Genomic DNA, 27098 nt, shown 5'->3' on the forward strand with positions numbered 1-27098 from the left:
CCATTTTCAATACTGAGCTTTCTTTGAATCAAGAAACCCCCAAGTTCATAAAATCGGAGTGCAATTTTCAGTGAGCGTTATCAGGATGGAGAAGCCAAAAGACCGCTAGTGACACTGGGTTATAGTCAGAAGGAGTCAGTCAGTCAGTTTTATAATCACGAAACTACTACAGGGCATAGGCTTCAGTAATTAAACACAAATCATAAGGGTATGTTTCAGGCATTATAAAAATAGTGACCTGCTTTCACAGGATACCAACTAGTATTTACAAAGCTACTTGAATTTTTCTTTTGATCTTCGTTGCTGTTAAATAATGATAGTTTTGATAGTGGTAAAACTTCATTTTTCAAGTGCAGGATGATCTGAGCTGAATGAGAAAAAGAATGATTAAGGGAAGGAAGGTAGGTACGGCTGACATCAATTTGAACAACATTTTTTGATTGTAAGAAGCTCGTGTCTCTAAGATTACCATGGTAAAGTCATAAGCATGCCAGCCGTTTTAAGGGTGTCAGGGCTCATGAAGACTAAGAAACACAAAAGGATAAACTGTACCAAGCCACCACCAGAACACAGTGACGTGCTCGCCACCAGTATTTCTGGCAGTCACATATATTTAAATACAAGGAAAATAACATATATATGGTATTGTAATTTTTTATGGTTAAAACAAATAATTTTAATACTTTATTAAAAGAAACATTGGAAACGTGGATTCTTTTTGAGAAATAATCTTCTTCTTCACTGCTATCATGGAAAAAACAGACTTCTCCCCTAACTAACAGAAAATTAGCCACTGATGAGTCTAGTGCCAATCCTGAATAAAAGACATACATACATAGGTTAGGACTGATTCTGTCCATCCCGTTAAAATATTTCCATTCCTGAACTGTATTAGGTACTAAGATCTAAAAATGCTCATTTTCCTGGGCATCCTATTTAGTCAAAGGATTTAATATTTCTTTCGTTATTTACATTGATATTTACGAAGAGTAGAGAGACCAGTGACCATACCCCCTGGTATGTAAAACATTTATCTTCTTCGAAGTGTATCTAGACTATCAAACTTAGCGTAACTTGTAGATGTCTTGAGTAGCTACTAATGTGCTTTTTCCCTTCATATTTCTTTCCATTTAAACAGAACATTTTTGCCTCTTAGTACTTAAAAACTGACCTTCTATCACACAAATTTGCTGGACTCTTCATAGCTATAGTACTTATTTGTGGACTGTTTAAGGTTTTCTACATTCTTTGCTTGTTATTTATTTTCCACTATGGGTAGCTTTTATTTTTGTCTCTTGCTTAATTCTTTTGGCTAAAAACTCCAGTACAATTTTGAATAAAAGTGGCAAGCATGGAAAAAAAAAAAATTCCTGTAGTACTTAGTACTTAAAAATTCCTGTAGAATTTTTAAAAAAACAAAAACAGATTCTATGTTTCATACATTCTGAATTAAAATGACCAAAGAAATAAACCTATACAGGATCATTTGTCTTTCCTGTTTCAATACTGTGTCTTCTATTAACCGCATTTCAAATTTAGTTACATACGGATATATAGTCACCATACCATGGGCACAAGTTCCTGCAGGACCTCCAATTTTATTTTAAAGCCTCCTCCTCGAACACATTTGAGGACTATGTCTTTTCACTTTGATTTGTTTAAACAACACAAGGAGGCTGGCACATTTTAACGTTAACATTACATTTTATTGCTGTAAAAACAAATTTAAATTAATGGTGACACTAGCTATTTGGTTACTGATGATAGATGATTACCTCCTGACTTTCTAGAGGCATCACTATTGGCTAATTTGACATTTGACGATACAACATGCATCTCTCGGGGGGATGATTAGGAAATGCAAAAGTAGCAAATTCTAAGCAGATGATTTTGCTACTTTGAGCACTTCTGGCAGAGGGACTAGTTGAAGTTAAAGAGGGAAGCTATCAAAATAAGATTAGAGAATAAGTTACCTGTGGATTTCATTTACTCACATTAGGTGTGGTTCCTCCTTATTGGAGGCTAACTGGAAACAGACCGGACCATGCTGTTCACTTTCAAACACTCCAATGATGTTCTCCAATAATTTTATTATCTCCAGTTTTGTGGTGCCATACTACGCTTTTTGTATTTAAGTTTTCCATTTCCATAATCCATATGCCAAAAAATTACTACACATTCCCTTTTACAGTCAAAAATAGGTTTACTGGAATGTTTTAGTTATAGCTGAAGGCAGCAACATTTACATTTAGCTTTTGTTACACCCATAAACATGTGGAAATTGCTTGCAAAGCAACCGTAATGTGAGAAGAATCTTGCAAATATTGATGGAATGGCTGTGCATGTTTTGTACTCTACACAGGCTTCTGGACTCCCAGTCTGACCCCATGTCAATGCAATCATGCAAGTCCTTAGAGTAACAGTATGAAATACTATGATCACTGTTTAATTCCATGTACAAATAATGAACTGGCAAGTATCTAGTTTCAAATTAGATCCTTGGAATACGGCAAAAGAGAGGCTGGTTATTTCTGCCTTAAACATAATTTTTAAAAACACATTTTGTTCGAAGGGAAGAAGAAAACTGGACATTCTCAATGCTCCAATTTGAAGTGATACTTGCCTCTTAGTTTCTTGAAAAAGAAGTTTTGAAAGTTATATACATAAGTTTCATTTAAATTATGCAGCAATCTTTTATTATTGTCCCAGATTTTGTGTAATGAAGATCTTTGTCACCAAATCAAGCACGGTATTTCAAGACTGTAAGAACTGCAAGAGAAAAAAGTGAAAAAGGAACACGTCAAAATCAGATTCAGATGGTACATTAAAAACAGTCTTCCTAAATGTAGCAGTCTACTTTTGGAAATAGGTAATGAGGAAGGAGCTTTTTATTTATTCGTTTTAGAGAGAGACAATGTGTGTACATGGGGCAGGCAGGCAGGCAGGCAGGGGAAGAGGGAGAATCTCAAGCAGACCCCCTGCTGAGCACTGAGCTCGGAGCCCAATGCAAGGCTCCATCTCACAACTCTGAGATCATGACCTGAGCTGAAATCAAGAGTCAGACACTTAACTGACTGAGCCACCCAGGAGCCCCAGGAAGGAACTTTTATCTGAGATGAAAGATAACAAATGGGAATGAAAAGCAAAAATATCATAAAACAAACTAAATGTCTAACATTAGCATTTTTTTCTTTAAAGATTTTAAATGATTTCCACACCCAACATGGGTTGCAGCCCCAAGACCAAGAGTCACATGATCTACCGGCTGAGCCAGCCAGGGGCCACTAAATTGGCATTTTGATCAAACAAATTATGGTATTACCACAGCATACAGTTGCTATAATATTTTTAAAATGTTAAAGATTTTAAACACATTTTCACAGGTTATTAAATAATATTAAAGTGTATTAGTTTTTGAAAAACATGCTTAATATCTTAATAGGAAAAAACTTGATGTATACATGATACTTATATTAACAGTGGCTATCTCTGTATGGTAGATTACAGCTGAATTTTATTTTTCTTTATGCTTTATTCCACATTTTCCAAATTATCTACCATAAATATATGATTGATTCTAGGTATGTATAGTAGTTATAAAGTCACCACAAATACTCAATTAGTGAATAATAAACCCTCGTTCCTACAGAAAATACAGGGTTAAATTCCTGCAAGCCTCTGGTTACATTTTTGTCAACCAGTCCATATATAACCTTGTGTTTTTGTTCAAAGATAACCTTTATATATGTTGTTGATTCATGAACATTGAACTTCTGGCCAACAGCACTATAACTTGTGCCCAAATGAAGCTTATCGAACACGGGTGTTTTCTGGAAGGGCCACTGCTGCCTTCTTGAGCTTAGCAATGCTAGCCATCACTTTAACACGAGCTTGGGGACCACTTTCAACAGAGAACTCATACACCAAAATGCACAAAAATGTGAGAAATGGGGCACTAAATAGACTTAGACATGTTTATGAGAGCCGAAACAGAAAGGCAGAGCACGGCCTGCTTAGACATCAGCTGGGAACATACACTGCAGGAGGCTGATTTTTCAGTGCTCTGAACACAGCTGCCTGCAATCGGGGAAGGACCTCCAGGACTGATTTCTGACTTACACATCAGTGTTTTAGGTGAAGCCACAAACACAGAATCCACGAACAAACTTTTCCTGTTTAAAAGGAGTCTCAGGCTCAGTCGGTTAAGTGTCTGCCTTCGGCTCAGGTCATGATCCCAGAAGTCTGGGATGGAGCCCCGCACTGGGTTTCCTGCTCAGCAGGAAGCCTGCTTCTCCCTCTCCTGCTTCCCCTGCTTGTGCTCTGTCAAATAAATAAAATCTTTAAAAAAGAAAGAAGTATCAACATGGAGTTTTTCAAATGGTTATTTTGAGACACTTTATATTAATCTTCATAAAATCCCTATAAGCACAGGTAAAGAGGCCTTGGAGGAAAGGAGGTAATAAAAATGATCTAAGTTTAATAATATTGTGGGGGAAAAAGAAGACAAGAGTTAAGTTTTAATGACTGAAATCAATTCAAATCTAAAACCAAACCAAAACAACACAAAAAACCATCATATAGAAAAAATCTATTTGGACTTGTCCTCCAAACACAGTATTATGAAATTAAAAACTTCCATACCTTAAGTTAATAGAAGACGGATGTAACAGTCGCCACCTTTGGCCTAGAACAAAGAGCTCAGCCCTGTATTTGTGGGTGTGTGTGCTGGGGGAGTAGGCAAAATTCTCTGAGAATTCGGTAAAAGACACAGACTCTCCCCATAAAAATCTGCATATCCATATTCACAGTACAATTTTTCATACAATTTAAGGACATTTTCAGAGATCCACAGACCGTAGTAGGTTAAGAGGTCCTGATCTGAGTCAAAAGTCTTTACTCAGTCCTGACATAATCAAACTAGGTCAACTGAAAATAAGAGAAATTAGAATGTACTCTAAAACAAATGATACTGCCCCCAATTACTAATACAGTAAATACTTACTGATAATCACTAGCAAAAGGATAACAGCAACCAAAGCCATGATGGCTTTTATCTACAAGACACAAAAAGGCATTAAGATAGGTATTAATGTTTGACTTGCTAATAAAGTCAAAAATATTTGTTCTTTATTATACTAACTCATCAATGAATAGGCTTATCCCTTGAAAGCTTGTCCGATTTCTTCTCATGTGAACTTGCTGACTTATTTGCATCTTTTTATAAATAATCAGAGTTCCCAGATTCAGGAGTTTTTGCCTGGATTTTATATTCAAGGCTGTACTGCTCAGTAAACAGTAAGAATCAAAGCTTTCATTGGCTTGAACACTGGGTCTACGATTTCTCATGCTTATTTCTAATATGAGGCCAAGCAAAGTATGAAATTGGAGCAACTCTGTTCACAAGCGTCGGGATACGAGGAGTGACACAGGCATCTAATGTGACTCATTCTCTCCACATAACGCGGCATTTTTTAATAGCACTGCGTCTCAAAGTATATGAGAATTCTATTAGTTTTTGTGCCCCTTACTCTCTTTCTTGGCATTTTTGTCCTCATTTAATAACCTGATTTAATAACTCACTTGCGTACGAGCACTCTTGGCCCGTTTCACAGTTGAGAGGAGAAACCTTCAGAGAGTACTTAGCTGCTTAGTATTTTCAGCTCGCAGCTCTCTGTAAAATTGTTGCATTCCTCATTTAATCCTAAAACGCATAAACTATAAATTGGTTTGGTTTTCCTGATGAAATCAAATGCAAGTCTGATTTTATCAAACATTTCACAACTGATTGAAGACAGCTCATTAATTAAAAAAAAAGATACCCACTACTATAAACACATGAGCATCAGAAACAGCAACCAGGAGCAGCTTTAATGCTTCTAAACTAGAGCTACTGGTAACATTTTAGTGGCATCACATTTATGACCAGAACAAAGTGCCTAAGAAAACACATGGAAGCTTTGCAATTTGGACACCAGGTGCCTATTAAAATTATTTATGATAACAAAACAATGTTGAAATTCTCCCACCTCACCTATTGGATAATTTTGTTCACTTACTTTAAAGTCAGGTTTATTGAAATATACCTTATCTAGAGTAAAATCCACGCTTTTAAAGTTCATTTTGGTGGGTTTGACAAATGTATAGACGTCAAACACCACCATTAGTCAAACATAAGGCATTTCCATCACTCCCAAAAAGTTCCCTCATGACCTGTTCTAGCCAGTATCCACCTCCCTACTCTTAGCCACTGGCAACCTCTGATCTGATTTCTGTCCTTATATCCCTGTCCTTCTCCTTTCCTAACTCATCTAAGTCAACCCAGAAAATGGCAGTGACATAAGGACTATTCAGAAATATAATTCAAATGTAATTTAAAAATATAATTCAATTTTTCTCCTTAAAAACACACTGTTTAAAAAAAAAGCATACTGTTCCTCTGATTTAGATATGGCTAAGAAAAGCGAGGCAAATGCACATTATGGTCTTCTTTTTGTGACTACATGAATGGGTCACGTGTGTGTACGGGGAAAGGAAGTGAGAGGCTCATGGACCCTTTGGTCTTCTAAATCAGACTACAGAGTACAGAACATCTATAAAAATGGAAAACTTAGGGGACATTTATTTTTTAAAGAATAAAAATTTAAGCCAAAATTAAAATTCCTGACAAGGGGAACAATGAAACCTGATTCTTCCCTCCGTTCTACTTCTGAAAGTAAGCTGATTCAACAGGTCAACAGACAAAAACAAGTAAATCCAAGGAAATTCTCGGAAGAAATCCTTAGCATGAGGCAATATAAAGTTAATAAAGTTATCACTAAGCTTGAAAATGAGAGATTAAAAACAATGAGTTTATGTCTAAGGTTTTCAACAAACTCAAAAATTGGGAGGAAAAAAAATTGCTCAAGTGACACGAAATTCACAATAAAAATCTTAAGACATTTGCTGTTTCCCATTCAAGTACTAACCAAGCCCAACCCTGCTTAGCTTCCGAGATCAGACGAGATTGGGCGCGTTCAGGGTGGTATGGCCATAGACAAAACATTTGCTGTTTAATGCTTAGACGTATTTAAGAGGCAAATTCATTTCTATAAAATGTTTTTGCAAAAATATATTAATGTATATATTGATTCTCATGTTTTTCCTAGTTAAATATTTCTCTTATTTCTCCGGAATAATAAAGGACAGTGAAACTTTCTTAAAGCTTCATTTGTCATAATGGATTCTGACATATGAACTGGTTTTATTTTTTTCCCTTCCAACAGAAAACTGTATTTTTCTCTAGCTTCCATTCCATCTTTTTAGTATCTCTGTAACACTTTAAGTTGCTCCAAAAAGGTACTAATAATAACATGAAAAATTTGTATTTCTTACAAAGTAGTAGGAGTTTAAGTAGCTAAATTATTAATAAAAGGTGGGACTGCTTGATGCCTTTAGTTATTCGTGTCCTCAAAATTATTAATTCAACAAATATTTGCTGAGTCCCAGCACGCCCCAAGTTCGGCAGCTATTATAAACAAGGCAATGGGAGCCCCTTCCTCACAGAGCTTCAGATCCAGCCTCTAGCCTTTGAAGACCCCCTGAGACGCTGGGCAACTTACCCAGTGTTCTGACTTACTTTGCATCCACGCCACCACATTTGCCTTCGAAGTTGTTTGGATCTGTTGCTAAAAGCAGTTGCGTTATCCGATAAGCTTTCTATATCACATAGAGGATGGAGAGAAGGATTAAACGACATAACAGGATTCTTTTATCTAGTCACACAAAGACAAGAAAATATTAATTTCTACTCCTGGAAATGTAGTCCCTTTTAAGCATGAAAACAACATCCTCCCTTTCCTCCACCCACAAACTCTGGCATCTGTACTGGGGCGGGGGGCATGGAAGCAAAAAATGACTGTAGGTTATTTTTCCCAGGGTCTCAATGCTCTCACATAAACTTTTGAATTCTGGTAAGAAAATACTCTTTACAACTTAAAATACTTGACACACCTATGAAAAAAATTGGCATGTAGAAAAGGTCAGATTCTTAGAAGATATAAAAAGTGACTGATTTTGAAGTAAAATAATGAAATTTATTTATTTTTGCTGGGACAGTATCAGTTGTATTGAGGATGTGGAACAGTAGAAACTCTCACATACAGCTAGTAAGGATAAAAGCGGGCAGAGATCTGAGGACTTCGAATAATCTGACAGTATCTAGTGAGGCTGAAAATATCTGTCCCCTACTAAACAGCAATTTAGGGGCACCCAGGTGGCTCAGTGGGTTAGGCCTCTGCCTTCGGCTCAGGTCATGATCCCAGGGTCCTGGGATGAGTGCCGCATCGGGCTCCTTGCTTGGTGGGGAGCCTGCTTCTCTCTCTCTCTGCCTGCCTCTCTGCCTGCTTGTACGCTAGCTCGCTCGCTCTGACAAATAAATAAACAAATAAATAAAATCTTTAAAAATAAATAAATAAACAGCCATGTATTCCTAGTTACATAACCTCGAGAAAACTTTCATACACGCATAGAAGGAGACATGTGCAAGCATGCCCACTACAAACCTGTTTCATAGCGAAAAAGATCTGAACAACTCAAACATTTAACAGGACAATTTAACAGGATAAATAAACTGTGAAACGGCCTGAAGTAAAACAATGAATTTTAAAAGTGGTTAAATAAGTTTTGTGATTCGGTAAGTCTTTCAAGGATGAGTGAGGTATTTAGTCCTTCATCACTGAAACAATATTTGAGAAGCGAACATGTGCCAGTAACTGTGAAAAGTACGCAGACTAACATTGGTCAGTAAAGAAATGTTACTAAGTTATCAGAAAAAGCCCAAGATAAAAATATCAGATTAAGTCTGACATAAGTGTTGAGAAGAAGTGATCAGACTTTTCCTTCTTGAGATCATAAGAAATACAGTGCTCATGAACATAATAAGGCAAAAAAAAATTTCTACTCTAACTGTTCAACAATAAATTTAAAAATTTTCCATTCTCAACCCAACAATTAATGCACTAAGGTGATTCAAGTAAAGGGAGCTAAAGTTAAAATACTAAAATCACAAACTTAAGAACCAACTATCATTTTCCTAAAGCGCGACTCCTAAACTCTGGCTAGAGAAATGGAAGGAGAAATCAACTATCACAACACAGATTAATAATATCAAGAAATATACGAAGTATTTGTACCTGATTTGTCCTGTAGTTCATCTAGTCTCTCCCCTCTTTCAATTACCTTTGTAATATTTTCTTGCATGACATCAATAACTTCATCCACCTGATTCTGAACACTAGTTTAAAAGAAAGATTTAAAAATTATTTTGTCTTTTGAGCATTTTATAATTTTTGAAACGTTCATCAGAAAAATTCCATGGTAGAAAATAGCAAGTTTTCAGAAAAACACTCAACTGTAAAATGTTTAAGTGAAGGCTGGGTAGCAAGGCCCTTCCATTTGTGGCCTTGAGTACTCAAGAAATTAAAGATACCATAAGTGAAAGTCGTATTTAACTTGAAGATAGGTTAGTCCTGTCCCTACAAATCCCCAGTGTTCAGTTACTGCAGATCTTAGTCAAACGGCTTAACTCTAAGTAATCACTTTCATCTTCTTTTCCTCAGGCTACCGAGCCGTCCCACAGAGGCAGCTATAACCTACTTCGGCCGCAGTTTACACACTACGGCTAACAAAGGGGCTCGCCCTGGTGTGCGATTAGCTTAGGACAGTCCTCGCTTTCCAGGCTGGAAATGTACGCTGAGGGTTCAGGTGTTAACTCTTCTCTGCTCATCAGTTTTCTCTTAAACAGGTTTAGGACGGGCACAGCCGGGAAGGTTCTGAAGCACCCAAGAGGGAGGAGAGAGGAAACATTTTTTGCTGTTTTTCAGAAAGAACATATAATTTCCTCCTTTATGTTAGGTGATGAGGACCTGTTCTAACCGAATTTCAGATGGTTTACTAAAGACTTAATCTTCATTCATTCATTCATCTAATTGGTTCTTAGCTGCCTTCTCTCACTCAGGACTTAACCTTGAGTACACAAACACGGAAATGTTTAATAATTTAGTATTTAGTTTTCCTCTGTTCTCTTAGACAAAAATTATTTTAAATTACCTCATAAAATGGCCATGCCAGTGAAATATTTAAAAGGAGAAATAAAGTGAACTCATGGTTCTTACTACTCAAATAATATTTAAAATGTACTGGATTGCAGGCTAGCAACTATATAAAATATACTTTACAAAAACACACACATATATAAGGATATGCAATTGTTTCTAATTGGGGAAAGAGAATTGCATCAATTACCACCTACAAGTTTTAGATAAAACCTCACAATATACACCTTGTCTGTGCCCTCTATTCCCCAGTGAGTCAGGGGTGAGGTATGGATGCATAATTTTATGAGTTTTACCTCCTCCCTTTGGAGACCTGTATCTTCAAAGTTTGCTTTAAAATCAAAATGAAGATCCGTTTAGACACAGGCAGGTCCAGAGCAGTGGCAGATTCAAGTAGCAATGACTATGTTTGATGACAGCCCCTTCTTAAGTGAAAAGTACTATGTGAACCCTCTGATTATCCAACATGGACTTCAGGGCTCATCACAGCTCCCCAGAATTGTGTTGCCCATACAGATCCTACAGAAGGACATCGGACTGAAGTACAACCAAGCTACAACACACAGAACTCTCTTTTCTGCCCAAAAAGATCTGAAAAGCCTCTAAATCCCTAAGATGGCTTGTTGCAATTTCTAATCACCTAAACAAAGAGCTAAAAATGTTCATCCTATATAAGAATAACGGCACAAACACTTAAGCAATTCATGTGTTCAGTAATCAATGAGAACCCACTATGTGTTGTTTTACGACAGGAACGATCAGAGCAGACAACCCCGGCTCTTACGGAGATCACGTTCAAATGTGGAATGCGTGCACTGAATGAACCTTGACAGCTGCGACACGGCCTGTCTCTCTGTCCCACTTCTCTAATGAATGCATCTAACACTAAGTGAAAGTACGTACCTGTTTCCTGCCTTTCCCCCACTAGAAGCTAAGCCTGATGAACACTGAAGCCTTGTCCACTTTGTTCACTTTCACAGCCCCCAAATCAGCAACAGTGCCTGGGGCAGAGCACCTGTTTGATAGACATTTGTTGAATAAGCCAAATATTTGGGTTTAAGTCCTGCAAAGCATACCCAGTTACTTGAGAAAGATAAAAGGCAGGGAACGTAGAGGCCTCCACTGAACTCTGAGAACTGTAACAGAGATACATCTATTGTTCATCGAGGACCAGCCTTGGAATTCCCAAGGTGGTTACTTTTTGTCATTTGCAAGAGATGACAAGAGCCTACAGTTAAGGCAGTACCGGGGTGGGTGTGGGCAACACAGACCACACCCCTCCATGTGATCAGATCATGGCTATTTGGATACTGATGCCCTATACATTTTAAAACAAAAAAAACTGAAGTAACTATGGTCCTAGAATCCCCATAAGCAAAAGACCTCATGGATAAGGGCAGATTAACTGGGACAGAACCCACAGAATTCCAGATTAATTTTTACTAGATTATCAGAAACCTAAGAGTATTACCTCAACAACATGGCACACATGTAATAAATCTCTCACTAAGAAAAATCAACCAACATTTTATTTTTTCTGCTAAGGATTAACTAACTAATTGCTACTTTCTCTTTCACATATTACTGTCTGCTGGTATAACACTCTTAAGCCCTCTATTGTAAAACCTATATTGAATGGAAAATCTCGTAATTGTGTTTCTGTTTTTCAAGATGTTCTCATGCCCAGAATGTAACTTCTATAAAAAAATTATCTACTTATTTTAATATAAAGGATAATTCTTTAAAAACAAATGGGAACATATCTCCCATGATATTACCCATTTTCATAGCAGTTACAATACTGATCTCCACTTGTATTTTATACTGATCTTATCCTTATTACACTTTAAATGCCTTAAAAGCAGAGACTGTCCCACTCATCCTTTTATTTCCTAGGTCATGTGAAATATGCCTGGTAGAAATAGGCATTCATTCATTCAAAGAAACATTTACTGAGGAGTTATTATTATACTATTTATTGAGGACTCCAATGTGAAGGGTTTAAGTCCGATCTTCAGGAAGATCAGAGTCTCCCGGGGAAAACCAGGACCCATGATTCTACCGCCGCGCAGCGCGTAATGGAAGGAGACTGTAGCATCAGCTGTGCGGCCTGGACTAGCCAGAGATGGCAGCAAGGTCCTGGCACTGAGATTTAAGGGGTAAGTGTGAACTGGGCAGAGTGACAAAGGAGGCTGACAGTGGGGAAGTTCTAGGCTAAGGGATCATATATAAGAGGAGGGGATATTTTAGGGGCCAGGTGATGAACTGAACCCTAGTGAAGAAGTTGGGGCAAGAAAGGGTAAAAGCAGGAAAAGGGTAGAAGCAGGAAGAGGGTAGAGAGATTTGTAATTTGAGCAACTGAGTGTCAGGAGATGATGCTATAAACCAGAACAGACAATAAAGAACTCAAAGGAAAAACAAGTCTGTAAAGGAGGGTGTAGACAATTATATCATTTCCGGTTAAAGGAGAGTCATATGGTAGAAGGGCACAAGAGAGAACATACCCAGGAAAAGATAAAGATATACAGAAAGGACAAGATATTCCCATGTTGATTTAAATCATCCTTAGGGCCTGACAGCACTGCATTCCTGAAATGCCTCTATTCCAGTTATCAACAGGGAAACTGCATGGGGTAGTAGTGTCCATGGCAAGCCTCCTTGAGTCATACTTTCTCACCTTTCGATGAAAATGATCATCTCTAACTTGTGAGAATTAGATTTAACAATGTTTTTTAAACACTTAGCACCAACACCTAACACTTAGCATGTGCTTAATGTCAATGATCTTCTATCAGGAAAGGAAAAATTATGCTCTGCAAAAAATACTCTAAAGAAAAAAAAATTTATTTTCATAGTTAACACCCCCATCTTGTGGCTTTTAAAGGTATTGTTTTTTTTTTTTTTTGTTTTGTTTTTAAAGATTTTATTTATTTATTTGAGAGAGACAGTGAGAGAGAGCATGAGCGAGGAGAAGGTCAGAGAGCGAAGCAGACTCCCCATGGAGCTGGGAGCCTGATGTGGGACTCGATCCCGGGACTCCAGGATCACGCCCTGAGCCGGAGGCAGTCGTCCAACCAACTGCGCCACCCAGGCGTCCCTGAAGGTATTGTTGACTAAAGAAGGTTTTAAAGTTATGTGGCATTTTTGCAACTATATATATATATATTTCTGTTGCATCATGGAACGTTCCTTGGGGACCTTTTTTATAAAGTTAAACTGACTGGACCAAAACTATAGTTAGGAAATTCCCTACCCCAACAGAGGATGCCTATAATTCACTAGAAGTGCATTTATAAAGCTATAATTTAACTGAAAAGCAAAGAAAACGTTCCAAAGAGAATCATACATTTTATATAGGCATGTGAATATTTTAAATCCTTCACCAAAAATTCTTCCATAAAAAGTGATGTTGAGTACTTTTGTGGGAATAATCTGGTGTCAACATGCCAATCAGGCTGAAATAAAGCCACAATGTTGCTGACCCCGCAGCAGGACATACCCTGTATTAAATGTCACAAACTAAGTAGTGACAGCGCAATTTAAGAAGCTCACCGGTGCTAACAATTTTGGTTACTCAACTAATACCAAGTATTCGTCCAGGGGCAAGCTGTGTGGCAGGCTGTGCTCGGCCATCTTAGGCCATTTAGGGCGCACACACTGAGTCATGCCCTGATGAAATCCGCATTCATGAGTTTGGGCCCACGAGGCTGAATATGTATGTTCTGGAGACTGATCACCTTCTCAGTCTGGCAAACCTTTGGCTCTAGAGTGAAAACCGTTAGACTTTACTCAATAATCCCTACTGTTCTAAAATTTTGTGATCACCAAAGATATTGTGCTCCTTAGTTTGTACATAAACACTCATGTGTGTATGTGCTCGGCAGTGCTAACACAGACACTTTGTTTCGATGCCCAGGAGTGGTTTGGGTTCATCTGGAAAACCATTTTCAAAAGACTCATAAGCCACACTCGGTCCTAGGCTCACTCTGCAGGAGGAGATCAGACAGGAACGAAGCACACTGACAGGACAAAAACCAAGTGTGTCATCAGTGGAATCCTCTTCGCCGGGCAGTTTAGGTACATGAACTACGTCGGTGGGTACGAAGTCACTCTGCCTCAGTGCAGAGGAACAGCTCTGCCATGGCATCCCCATGGCCCCGAATGCTTCACAATCCTCTCAGAACACAAGATGAATGGCCTATTAGGCCATCTCCCACTCATTTCCCTAGAAAACTGTCACAAGACTATTTCCTACCTCCTCCCAGGTTCTGATGATGTACAGAAGCTTCTTCCGCAGGCCCTATGTGTGGACCACAAAGCACCGAGCTACAGGGCCGAACTGGCTCCTTTGTCACAGGGCATCCTACAACTCCCATCACAGCCGCGCAGCCCCTTTTGTTTTGGAGTGATCATTTTTGGTGTGTAGGACAAGACCCCAGAGAGTCTGGTTACTCTACATACATAATGAACTGCCTGAATATAAGTAGCTCATTGTATCTTTACTGGCCAGATCAGAGCCTTGGAGCAGCGGGACCTTCTTCTGCTGGCCTTGAAGAAGCAAGTACCACGACTTCTACTTCTGCAAGAAGACTAATTCTGGCAACAACTACCTGAACTTGGTGAGGAGCTTTGAGTGAGATCCAAGCCCTAGCAACACCTTGATTTCTGGCTTGTGAGACCCCGTGCAGAGGGCCCACCTAAGCAGTGACCGAACTCCTAGACCCATGGAAAATGTGAGGTGATAATGTGTGCTGTTTTAGGCTGCTAAGTTCAGGGCAATCTGTTACATAGCAAAAGAAAATGAAAATATCCTGTCTAGCAGTCAAATCAGTTTTCTGGAACCTTGGTTCTGTATTACAGAATCCATTAGCTAGGATTAGATCAAGTGTGGACTTTTTTTTCCCACACCAACAGCTACCTGACTAAAGCCCGAGTATCTGACCAATAGCTTGATTCCCTGTTACAGCACCCTTCCCACTGGGCGCCAGCCATATCCTGAACGACAGCAGGGACTATCCCTCCTCGGATCCGAATCCAGGCCATTTAGTTTATTGTCCGTGCCTAGTCCTCAAAACTCAGTCAGTTTCCAGGGCTATTTCACTGTTCCCTCTAACATCAGGTACATTTACGATAGCATTACCCACCAACCTACCACCACCAACATACAAAGAAAAAACTTTGCACTGAAAACTACTTAGCTATCTATAAATCTTAGATCAACATTGGAATTAGGATAAGAAGCAGATATGAAAAAATTCTGAAAGAATATAAAAAATATTGTGCTTTGAAAAAATAATCTATTACACTACTTCTATTAATTTTGAAAATGGGAATCAAGCAATAGATTTAAAACCAAAAAGGACATTGAGATTATGCTAAATAAATGTATTTGACAGAAAATAGTCAAGTTAGGAAAACCAACACAGAAATTGGATTTCGTTATCCATTATTCAGAGGTAATTTTGCAAAAATAAAAAGAATTATTGGGTTTTTACAATCCAGTAGTTATAGTTAGTCTATATTAGGGCTCAGCAAATCTTTTCTGTAAAGGGCCAGATAGATAATAGATATTCAGATTTTGTGGGCCGTAAGGTTCTGTCACAACTACTCAAATCTGCCACTATAGTTTGCTTTCAAACAAACAAGCAAGGCTATGTTCCAATAAAACGTTATTCACAAAAATAGGCAGCAACCAGGTTTGGCTCACAGGCTGCAGACTGCCAACCTTCGGTCCACACAGAAATAGGATAATCACTTAAGCCAATGAGTATCTCAGAAACTTACTGCTTAATTTTATCATTTCTAGGTCCAAATCTTGGTCCAGATGGTCCCCTTCTGAAAACAAAATACCAAGTACATATTTAAAATGAGAGCATTAGAAAATATATATAGAGAAAACACACACACACACACACACACACACACACAAAATCAAGCTCCACTCTAAACATGGATCAGTCACTTATGATAAGAAACCACATCTTACTGGTATTGCTGCAACTGAATGATATTTAATCGCATCTGTACCTTCCTGGTATTTGGTACTGGCAACAACTAATCTAATTCTTCTGAATGTTAAAATTTTCAGAGAAACTAGGATTTATATAACCTTTGTGTATACACGGGTTGTTCTAATCACTAACCTCTGAAACATCCTAACAGCTCCAGTGCCAGTGACTATGAATAACTTTATGGTCAATTATAGAACACTAAAAGCAAATTCACCTTCAAATTAGGTTATCATAAAATGCTGATTATCAGGAACAGATATAAAGAGAAATCCATTCAAAACACTAGTATTTTTCTTCTCATCCCTCATTTTAAATTTATCAACAAAGCTAAAGGGAAATCCAAGAGTCTATGAAAATACCAACATTTCTCAAATCAGTTCTCAGTCAAGTGTTGTATCATTTCAACCATTTTAATATTCTGGAAATAAGACTTGGATGTTTTAAGTAATTATTATTTCTATGAGATAGAGAATAAGGTATAAACCACAAAAATTTTAAGACGTAGATCTGGTGCCCGGCTCAGCCGGTAGAGCATGTCACTCCTGCTCTCAGGGTGTGAATTTGAGCCCCATGGTGGGTGTAGCGCTTACTTAAAAAAAAAAAAATTAGAAAAGAAAAAAAAAGTATCTGTATCAATTAAACACTAACTCCCCATTCCTCCTCGTCCTAGCCCCGCAACCTCCATTCTACCTCTGTGTCTCCGTGAATTCGTCTACTCTACCTATTTCACGTGAGTGGAATCATGTAAAAATTTAGCCTTTCATGACCAGCTTCTTCCACTCAGCATAACGTCTTTGAGGTTCATCCATGTTGTAACATGTGTGAGAATTTCCTTCCTTTCTGAGACCGAGTAATAAAGGCCAAGGAGTAGTCTACTGCGGCGATATACCCTCTGTCTATCCATCACCTGCTGATGGACAGTTAGGTTCCATTTTTTGACTATCGTGAATAATGCTGCTATAAACTTGGGTGTTGATTAATTTTTAAAAAAACGTATTTGTTTCGTCTTCCTTTCAACACCCACACAGCAGCACAGGGTATGGAAGCTACCTTCTGAGCAAGTGTGCCCGCTGGCTGTCAGGTACTCTGAAAGACGCACGTTCTTCGGGAGCGGACTTGCAGCGGTCCGGCCTGAAGACTGAGTGTTTCTCACAAGGGTATCCAGCTTCCAAGGAGGGAATCAATGATTTAACCTTCTGCCCTTCTGTTCGACCCTAAGTTCCGTTCTGACAGGCAGCTATTGCTCTAGTTCTAAGGCTTTTCACCATAACTGGCACCGTGCAATTAGGTTTGTGACTCTTTGGAAATCTTGTCACATGTAGGAAATTATCTTCCCACTTCCTCTGACCTTGTCAAAGCGATACAATTTCCTGTTCATGGATCTGCTTCCTGTCCTGCAGGCTCCTTTTGCTCACTGCTCCACAGCTGTCAATGACTTTTTATAAAATGTTTTTATTTGGGGAGGGGGGAGCCTCTGCAAAAATTCTGCAACATTTTAACAGAGAGAGGTAAATGTTTCTCCTAAGGCACAGTCTACATCAATCTCCAGAGAAAACTCCCACAATATCCCGCCTTCCTGACTCTGCAAATACAAAATCTAGGTCTGTACAGACACAGCCCTTTCTAATCGTAACTGTGAAGAACTGATCACATCATTAACTGACATAGTATCACGGCAATTCAATGCGAAAAAGATAATCTTTTCCTCAGGTGGTGGGGGAACAAGTGGATAGCCAAATGCCAAAAAAGAAAAAAAAATTCACTATTCACCGTTACCTCAACCATATATAAAAATTTACTTCAAATAGATTATAGACCTCAATGTAAAAGCCAAAACTATAAAACTCCTAGAAGAAAATATAGGAAAGAATCTTATTGAACTTGGGTTTTACATATATTTTTAAATAAGTAAAAACAAGAAAAAAATGTAATAAATTGATTTCCTCAAAGTCAACAGTTTGATCTTCAAAAGATACTGCTATGAGGAGGGAAAGATTAAGCTACAGACTGAAAGTACTTATCTGTAAAACGTTACCTGACAAAGAGCCTTATCTTAAATACATAAACAACTGAATAAGAAGACACATTTAGAATTGGGCAAAAGATTTTAACATGTACTTTATCAAAGAAGATACAAACAACAAAAAAAAAATACACACAAAATACACACAAAAAAAGATGTCCAACATGATTTGTCATTAGGGAAATCCAAATTAAAACTATAGTAAGATACTGCTACATACCTGTAAGAATGGCTAAAATTAAAACACTGACCACATATACTATTGATGAGGATTTAGAGCAACTAGAACTCTTGTACAGTGCTGGTGGGAATATAAAATGGTACACCACTTTGGAAAATAGCCAGCCATAAAAATACGCTAGCCATTCAACTAACTCCTAAGTATTTTCCCAAGAGAAATGAAAGCCTAAGTTGACACAAAACTTGTATGTAGTTGTTTACAGTAGCTTTACTCATGAAAGCAAGAACTATAAACACTCCAAACGTCTATCGATAAGTGAATGGATGAATGAGTTGTAGTACATTCATATAAGGGAATACATCTCAGAAATAAAAAGGAACCACTGGTATGTGTGACAGCATGGATGAATCTCAAAATAATTACCGAAGTGAATGAAGCCAGTACCAAAAAAAAAAAAAGGCCTACTGCATGATAACATTTATTTCACAAATTCTAGAAAATATAAACTATAGTGATAGGAAGGAAGCAGATCAGTGGTTGCCTTAAGATTAGGGGAGTGACAGATTCCCAGGTGGTATAAGGAAACTTCTGAGGTGATGGTTATGTTTATTACTTGATTTTGGTGATGATTTTACAGGTGTACAGTACATGTATCAAAACTGATATACTCTTTATGCATTTTAGCAGATGTTAGTTATACCCCAATAAAGCTGTTAAACAAACAAGAAAACTTACAGAAAAAAGTCTTCTTCTTCATCCGAATCATCTTCCAGAAGATTTCTCTGTCAAAAAAAAAAAAAAAAAAAAAAAAAAGAAAGAAAAAAGAAAAAGACAAAGACTTGAGTTTTTGGATTCAGAAGGCTTACAAACTGTCAGGGAGGAGGAATGAAAGTTCTCTCCTGGTGAAATTTCTTAACTCCAAGGCTCCAATCAGAGGGAAGAGTGATTTACCTGTGCTTTACTGAAAGCTAAAAGACAGAACCAAATAAGCCAACCGTCCAACAAAAATGCTTCTAACAGCGAGATCCTATGATTGACTACAAGGCAGAAAGGTCGCTGAAGCCAGGGTGGGAATAAGGAACTGGAGGCAATCAGGAAGAAGTTAAGTTCCTTGCCCTCCTCTCTCTTGCTTTCCAGTCTCTCTACAGGCAGAACCTAATAGGGAGCCAGAGGGCAGAGGAGAAATGTAGTTGCAAAGCCAATTCCGGCATCAGAGAGGAGTACAGAAGACAGGTTCAGAACCGGGAGACAAGGGTTTAATGGCTGGCACAGTCCCTCTACTACCTTCACAGCGCACAGATAACCCTCCGGACGTATCAGAACTGCCAAACAACAAGAACTTTATACCTTTCTTTTATAAGATGGAACTATTTTCCTCAAGATGAAGATGATCACACCCTCTCGCAACAGCCGGACCTTTTCAGAATATAAGAACTTAGACGGTATATAACTTGTAGGCAGAATAATAACTCCCCAAGATAGCCCCATCCTAATCCTTGAAACCTGTAAAACTGTTTCCTTGCATGCTAAAAGGACTCCACAGATGTGATTAAGTTAAAAATCTTGAGATGGGGAGATCAATAGGGATTATTCATGTGGACCCAACACAATCACAAAAGTTCTTAAAAGAGGAAGGCAGAAGTGCCCGAGAGAAAGAGAAAAAGGACAGAGAGAGAAGACAGGGAGAGAAAGAGCAGGGGGAAGGGGAGGACTTAAAAGATCTTATACTGCTGAGTTTAAAGACAGTATAAGGAGCATGAGCCAAATACTCCAGACGGCTTCTAGAACCTGGGAAAGGCAAGGAATTCTCTCCTAGAGCCTCCAGAAGGAACACATCCTGCCAGAGTCTGGGTTTTAGCCCAGGAAGATCCACTTCGGACTTCTGGTCACCAGAACTACAAGATGGTAAATCTGTGTTGTTTTAAGTTTGTGATAATTTGTTACAAGAGCAATAGGAAACAAACACACCAATGTGCCTTTCCTGAGAAAATTACTCAAGGAATTTCACCAGTCAAAACACCCAATTATATCAGAAAAAAACATTCTAAGACAGAGATTGATACAACTGATAATCTAATAAAATGTATGGTCAAATCTGAATAAATGATAATAGGAATGTGCACTGTATCTTACAGCTACTGAAAAAGAAAAAGTATAAGGAAAAACTTTAAAAGAGCCCAAAATTGTTCTAATAAAACCGAGAACTGGGAGTGGAAGGGTGAAGTGCAGAAGTAAAAGTGAGAGGCACGCCTCACTGGGACAGGAGCAGGGGAGGCGGGAAGCTGGCTAGAATGAGAAAGTAAATAATGGAGGGGGCATTGTTTTTGGTATGTTGAGAGAGAACACAGATTTAAACATAACTATTTTGTTATGTTTTTTAAGATTTTTATTTATTTATTTGAGAGAAACAGAGAGCAAGCTAGAGAGAGCACGTTCGTGAGTGCGGGAAGGGGCAGAGCTGAGCAGGGAGCCCAGGGTGCTGCCCGATCCAGGACCCTGGGATCTGACTTGAGCCAAAGGCAGACACTTAATGACTGAGCCACCCAGACGCCCCGAAACATGACCGAAACATGAAATATGAAGTTAACAATAAAAAAGAGAGAAGGAGAAAGGAAGGACATTTTTTAACTAGTGATACTGGGGCTGGGGAGATGAGAAAAAACAATCTGCCAAAGTAGTCAGGGAAAAGAGGGAAAACATATGAAATATAATCAACTATATCTATGTATAATATATAACATATCACAGAAAGTGAGGAAATGAAAACAGAATGTATTAATATTCATTTAATAAACATGTTTGCACACTGTCTATGTGCTAGGCACTGTTCTAGGCAAGGACCAGCTTTGAACAAGATAGCTAACGTCTGAACTCTCATAGAAAAAAATCTGATGGTGACAAATGCTACGCCAAGAACTGAAACAGTGACAGGATAGGAAGTGACAGGGTGACTAAACGAGATTAGGTTTTCATGGAAAATCACTCTGAAGATGTGAAATTTAAGCTGCGATCCAAACGATAGCAAAGGGCCAACCAAAGATGAGGGGGAAGGGCATTCACGGCCAGCAGAGGGACTGGCTAAGGAAGAAAAATCCCAAGTATATTAGTTATCATAACAAACATCAATGTTTGAACACTTCTATTAGAAGTAAAAACTACATGATTAGAGTCCAAAAATTTCAGCCAATATCCGTTTACAAAAAAAATCACCTAAAACGAATGTCAAATAAAGGATGAAAAAAAGGGGTGAAAAAAAATCAGCAAATTCTAATGAAAGAATGTTAGGTTAGCAATATTAATACAAAGATGAATTTTAGGACAAAAGCAAACTGATGAAGAGAAATCAGTGATGAGGAGAAACTGGCAGGTAGGAGAAGTGGGGAGAAAGTGGAATCCACATACACTGCTGACTGCAATGTAAAAATTGTGCAACCACTTTGGAAAACAATTTGGCAATTCTTCTAAAGATTAGACATAATAACTAAGTCAGCAATTCCAGTCCTAGGTATTCACACAAGAAATGAAAACGTTCATGCAAAAATCGGTATGTAAAAATTCATAACACTGCTTTTTTTTAAAGATTTGATTATAATTTTAAGTATATACATAAAGCTTATTTTAAAAAGCTTCCTAGCAAATAGTCTATTGTCTATTGGTGGATTCTACCCCCTTCAAGTAAAAAACAAACTAGAGAGAGTTAGAAAAGGAAAAGACAAATGTTTCCCATATTGTACTAAAAGATCTTTTAAATCATAAGCTGTTGGAAAAAGTGAGTGAGATTCAGAATTGTACAAAAAAGGAAAGCGTAGGGCGCCTGGGTGGCTCAGTGGGTTAAGCCGCTGCCTTCGGCTCAGGTCATGATCTCAGGATCCTGGGATCGAGTCCCGCATCGGGCTCTCTGCTCAGCGGGGAGCCTGCTTCCTCCTCTCTATCTCTGCCTGCCTCTCTGCCTACTTGTGATCTCTCTGTCAAATAAATAAATAAAATCTTTGAAAAAAAAAAAAAAAGGAAAGCGTAAAATGAAATTAAGTAGACTATAAACTCTATATGGGCAGAGACTGTGCCCTCCAGATTTTAGCACAATAGGAGGTGGTCAATTAATGCATCAGTGAATGAAGGAGCAGTAATGAGATAGGAAGTGAGTGAGGGCTTCAGGTTGCTAAATAAAAAAGAAAAACACTAATTCCTTTCCTCAATAAATATTTGAGGACTTATTCTAAAAGTAATCTATCTACAACATTGCTATCAAATGTTGTCTTTCAAAATTCTGCATCACTTCTAGATTTACACATATCTGCATAGAATGTTCTGGGATAGGGCCGTGAGGGCGGCTCCGTCTGGTTAAGTGTCAGCCTTCGGCACAGGTTGTGATCCCAGGGACCTGGGACTGAGCCCACAATGGGCTCTCCACTCGGTGTCAGCCTGCTTCTCTCTCTGCCTCTCTCCCTGCCTGCATGCTCTCTTTCTCTAAAATAAATAAATAAAATCTTAAGGAAAAAAAAAAAAGATTGTTCTGGAATAAAATAGAAATTGAATAAATTGAGTATTATATAAAAACTACTCTGGACTCTGAGACAATTATAGAACTATAATATTCTTTATCTGTAGTTCCAATAATCTGAAAGTTCTGAAAACCAAGAGGTTTTGTAAGTTTCCTCCAAAGCTTATTTGGAGGAAAACCTGACCTGAACTGATGTTAGCTAATTTATTTATATGCTTACTTATATACTTAGAGTAACCAGACACTTCTTTTCTCCTTTTTATTTTAACGAGGGAGAAGGAAACAGAATCTTAAGCAGGCTCCATGCCCAGCAGCCGAGCCCAACTTAGGGCTCGATCTCACAACCCTGAGATCATGACCTCAGCTGAAACTAAGAGTCAGACATTTAACCAACTTGGCCACCCAGGTCCCCAGTAATCAGACATTTCTCTGAGAAATACTAATATACTTGGAGGTGCTGCTCCAAAGTCCAAAAAGGCTGTTATATAATATGCACTTAACTACCTTTAAAAATCTAACTCTGAATTCCTATCATATTTGGTTCCAGAATAAGATGTTGTGTATTTGTATAAAATTCACTTTGAAAGACTAGAAAGAAGCTGTGAGTATAGTTTTACCAATAATGGAGCAGAATTCAACTGAGTCACCAATCTAAGTAACATACGCTTTAAAATATTTACTATGAAGAAGAAACAGAATTAGAATATTTAGATTTTTCTAAAACAAATTATTTACCAAAGGAATGAAAATGTATTTTGAATCTGTTTGAAAAATTAAGATTCTAAACTCACCCTTTCACTTTTCACAGAACCAGTGACATCATCATCATTTAGGTGGCGCTTGAACTTGGGAGGCATACTTTTTACTCAAGAAGCACTCTTCTGTTTCCCAACAGAATAAGTATTCACCACCTTGAAAAGAAAATAAATTTCATCTGACTGAGACTTTGGGGTAGAAGCTAAATCACTTCACTAGTGTTCAAGGCCTTGCACAAAAGAGCCTCCTTTGTTTTTTGGACTTTACTGCCTTTCCATTTGGTTCATTCCAGGTGATCCTGTCCTCCATGCAAGGCTCCAATACATAAAAAATAGATATAACTATGAGGAAGTGGATGTAGCTTCTTAAAGAGAACATGTGGGGAAAATTAGTGCAGGTTTTTATAAAATTCAAGAGCAGATTGGTTAGGAGAGGGGTAAATTAGGAGAAAATGAGACATTAAATGCTTTAAGATTTTAACCTGGAATTAGAAGAAAGCAGAACACTCCCAGTTTTCACATTTTCAGTTAGCTGATTAAATAATTCAGTTTCTTCATCTGTAAAATAGTGATTTCTAGGCTTCTGCATGGAGTTGGGATGGTCAAATCAGGTAATACATGCAAAAATATTCTGTAAGTTATAACATCATATTTTAAAGCACAGCACTAGGCTCCAAGAAAAGGGATTAAGTTTAGTAAGTAGTGGGTTAAACAGAGCCAGGTTTTTTGTTTTTGTTTTTATTTTATTGCTAGAGAAAGTCTCACAGCTTTTTACATGTTAATATGCATTGTGATTTTCCAGGAAAATGTTTGAGTATGCAGTTTACTAAATTTTGAAAAAAAGCTGACATGCAAATTTGAGTTTTCAGTATCTTGGATTAGAAGATAGATGAAAAATGAGACTAGCTGAGGTACCGTATCTTTTAGTATGTGGTAGACACTGTGCTCAGTGATTTACATGTATTTTCTTTTAGTCTTTAGGATACTCCTTCAAAGTAGGCACTAAGAAACTAAGAACTAAGGACTCATAACGAAAAGTAACGAACACTCTACTGATTAAAATAGCAGAAACATGGGATCAAATTAATCAATGGCTATGCATGATCAGTTTTAACATTTATTAACAGAACCTGTTCTGTTTTAGAAAGACCACGTTGCTGTAACAACCCAGCAGCCCTCTTCCCTTTTTCCCAAGAAGAAACAACTCTTAAGATCTTTAAGTATAATTAGGCAACAGTTTGCTGGCTAATATTATATACAAGCCCAGAGTCCAGTTTCATAAACTAAATAAAAACAATATTTTAAGTTGGCCTATCAAAATAAATTGATAGTTTTCCCTGACAAGAAATGCTTCCAAAACAGAGACTTAGCCATTTGTAACAAAAACCGAATTCTTGCTACGTAAGTAACAACTCTAGAGTTCCTTACACAATATTTCTGTCATGTACATCTGGCCCATTTTATTCCTCATACTTTGATTTAAGAATAATTCATTCATGCAAAAATGTTATAGCACGCAGAAAAAAAAAAAACAGATGACAAAGGAAGCAAATGAAAAATCTGGGCTTTTCTTTTAATTATACCCACATGTTACTATTTATATTTTAAACCCAACAAAGGGGTTGCTTTAATATCCTATGGCAAAAACCAGGCAGACTCATAGCTTTACGAGATACACAGTAAAGCTACAAGTTTAATGATGAGCAAACCCCATCATCAGGTCCTGTATTCCAGGATCAGCCTCATGAAGGCAAGAAACCAGTGTCTGACAAACAGAAAAGACATCAGCAAGGTGTCAAGCAAGATTAACTATGCTCGATGAACCACAGGGAAAGTATGATTTGTGCCAAACAACTAGAAAAAAAATAAAGAATGCTCAGAACTGAGGCATATATTTCTACCTAAAATTTCTCCTGCAAAAAATACACATGAATTCGGGGATTTGTGTGTGGGTAGGTATACAGATAAGAGAGCGTTCATGATGTATTTCAACAGTGTTGAACAGCAATATACATAATTCATTTAAAAAACGTCACATCACCATATGCTTCCTATGTCATCATCATACGTTTACAATTTCGTGTGTATCTTTTGAAGAGCCAGTAAGTTCGCTAAGTGCTCACATGTAATACACTTGTAACCTATTGTTTAATAATGTTGGCTTCCTTTTGTGCTTCACAGAGAAAACTAAACCCCCCAAATATTTCGCTTCACAAAAAGCTCGAATCCGGGCAGAGCTTTCCCTTTTCCCGGCCTCCACTCCCACTTCCGATCCTCTTCCCTCTCCATCGCCCGTCTGGCTGGTGAGGTGACTCGGGCGGACACGGCCTGGAGAGGTTGTTCACCAAAACTGTCCACGGAAGGGTCCCCTCACCTTCGGGTCGCCGTCAACGCAGCGGGGCCGGCGCTCCTTCTCCCGGGACTTCACGGAAAGAGACGAACCCATCGCCTCCAGCAAGGAGCTCGGTGCCCCCCCGCCCCGCCCGCATCTGTCGCACCAGGCCACGTCCCCGGCATCTGTTCCTAACTCTGGTCCCTTCCGCCCCAGGGACCACTCTCCATCCCGGCTACCTCCCCCTCGCCTCCAGCCCGCCCCACGCCCCCCGCTGTCCCCTCCCCTCTCCCCCTTCAATCGCCTCTCTCCCTGCCCTCAACCGCCCCCTCTCCGGACACCCAGTCCCGGTGGCTCCCCACGGCTCCCGGCCCGGATCCAGCCTTTCCCCAGCCGGGGGTCGCTCCCCGACCCGCCCCCCCGACCCCCAGGCCGGTCCCGCAGCTCCAGGCGGACGTTGGGAGGCGGCGGACCAGGGGCGTCGTCTCCGTTTCCTTCCTCCTCACAGCAGCCCCTCCCGTCGGCACGGCCGGCGCCAGTACCTGAGTCTCCCGGGGCGCTCCGGGCCGCTCTCCCGGGCGGGCAGCGCGGGGGGCGGAGCGGGAGGCGCAGGAAGAAAGCGGGGAGGGGGAGACAGTGGGCGCGGACCCGCTTCGGCCGCTCCGCCGCAGCAGCGCCCCCGCTCATCGAGCCGATCGGCGCTCCGCGGCCTGGCGCCAGGCGGAGGGGGCGGGCCCAGGCCGCGGAGATGGTCGAGGGAGTCGAGCGAGCGGCGCGTCGGGGCGCTCGGGGGAGGAGCGGGAAGCTCGGTGCTCCGCGCGCAGCCCAGGCCCCGGGGCTGAAGAGGCCGAGTAGGAAACGAGGAGGGTGGTTCGCAGCTGCAGCACAGCTGCGGGTCGGATGGGGCCTTTTCGGACGACGAGTGACCCTGGTTTATCGGTGCAGCCGGACCAGCAGGGAGAGACTGGGGGTTGCTAACCCCGACTCCTCACTCCAGGCGCTCGGAACGTCTGGTCCGGAGGGGAGGCTGACTTGACGTTGCACAGCTGTTTTGGACAGATTTGGGACGAGGACTCGGTGTTCTTCCCCCTGTATCCTTATTTTAACCTGAAATGACTAGGTCCAGACACCCGAGCCTTCAGGTTTCTGCTGGGAAGTCACCCACTCCCGCGCTCTTTCACCGCCAACCCCGCCGGGCCTGGAG

The 27098-nt window shown here is 39.4% G+C and overlaps 1 protein-coding gene across 2 annotated transcripts; it reads right to left on the reverse strand.

The window, feature by feature from the left end:
• Nucleotides 1-2073: 2073 nt before the first annotated feature.
• VAMP4 (vesicle associated membrane protein 4) lies at nucleotides 2074-26570 on the reverse strand. 2 transcript variants are annotated; one of them, XM_044266972.1, is made up of 8 exons: nucleotides 26437-26570; nucleotides 23599-23718; nucleotides 19042-19088; nucleotides 15876-15926; nucleotides 9171-9271; nucleotides 7616-7695; nucleotides 5003-5054; nucleotides 2074-2769 (listed from the first exon to the last, which is right to left on the reverse strand). In XM_044266972.1, the coding sequence occupies exons 2-8, from the start codon at nucleotides 23662-23664 to the stop codon at nucleotides 2741-2743; spliced, it is 426 nt and encodes a 141-aa protein (XP_044122907.1). In that variant the 5' UTR covers nucleotides 23665-23718; nucleotides 26437-26570; the 3' UTR covers nucleotides 2074-2740. The 2 variants fall into 2 exon arrangements, with proteins under 2 accessions (XP_044122907.1, XP_044122906.1); XM_044266971.1 differs by lacking the exon at nucleotides 26437-26570 and adding an exon at nucleotides 25937-26103.
• Between the last annotated feature and the right edge of the window lie 528 nt (nucleotides 26571-27098).

Source organism: Neovison vison, chromosome 10, assembly GCF_020171115.1.
Source record: "Neovison vison isolate M4711 chromosome 10, ASM_NN_V1, whole genome shotgun sequence".
NCBI classification, from domain to species: domain Eukaryota; kingdom Metazoa; phylum Chordata; class Mammalia; order Carnivora; family Mustelidae; genus Neogale; species Neogale vison.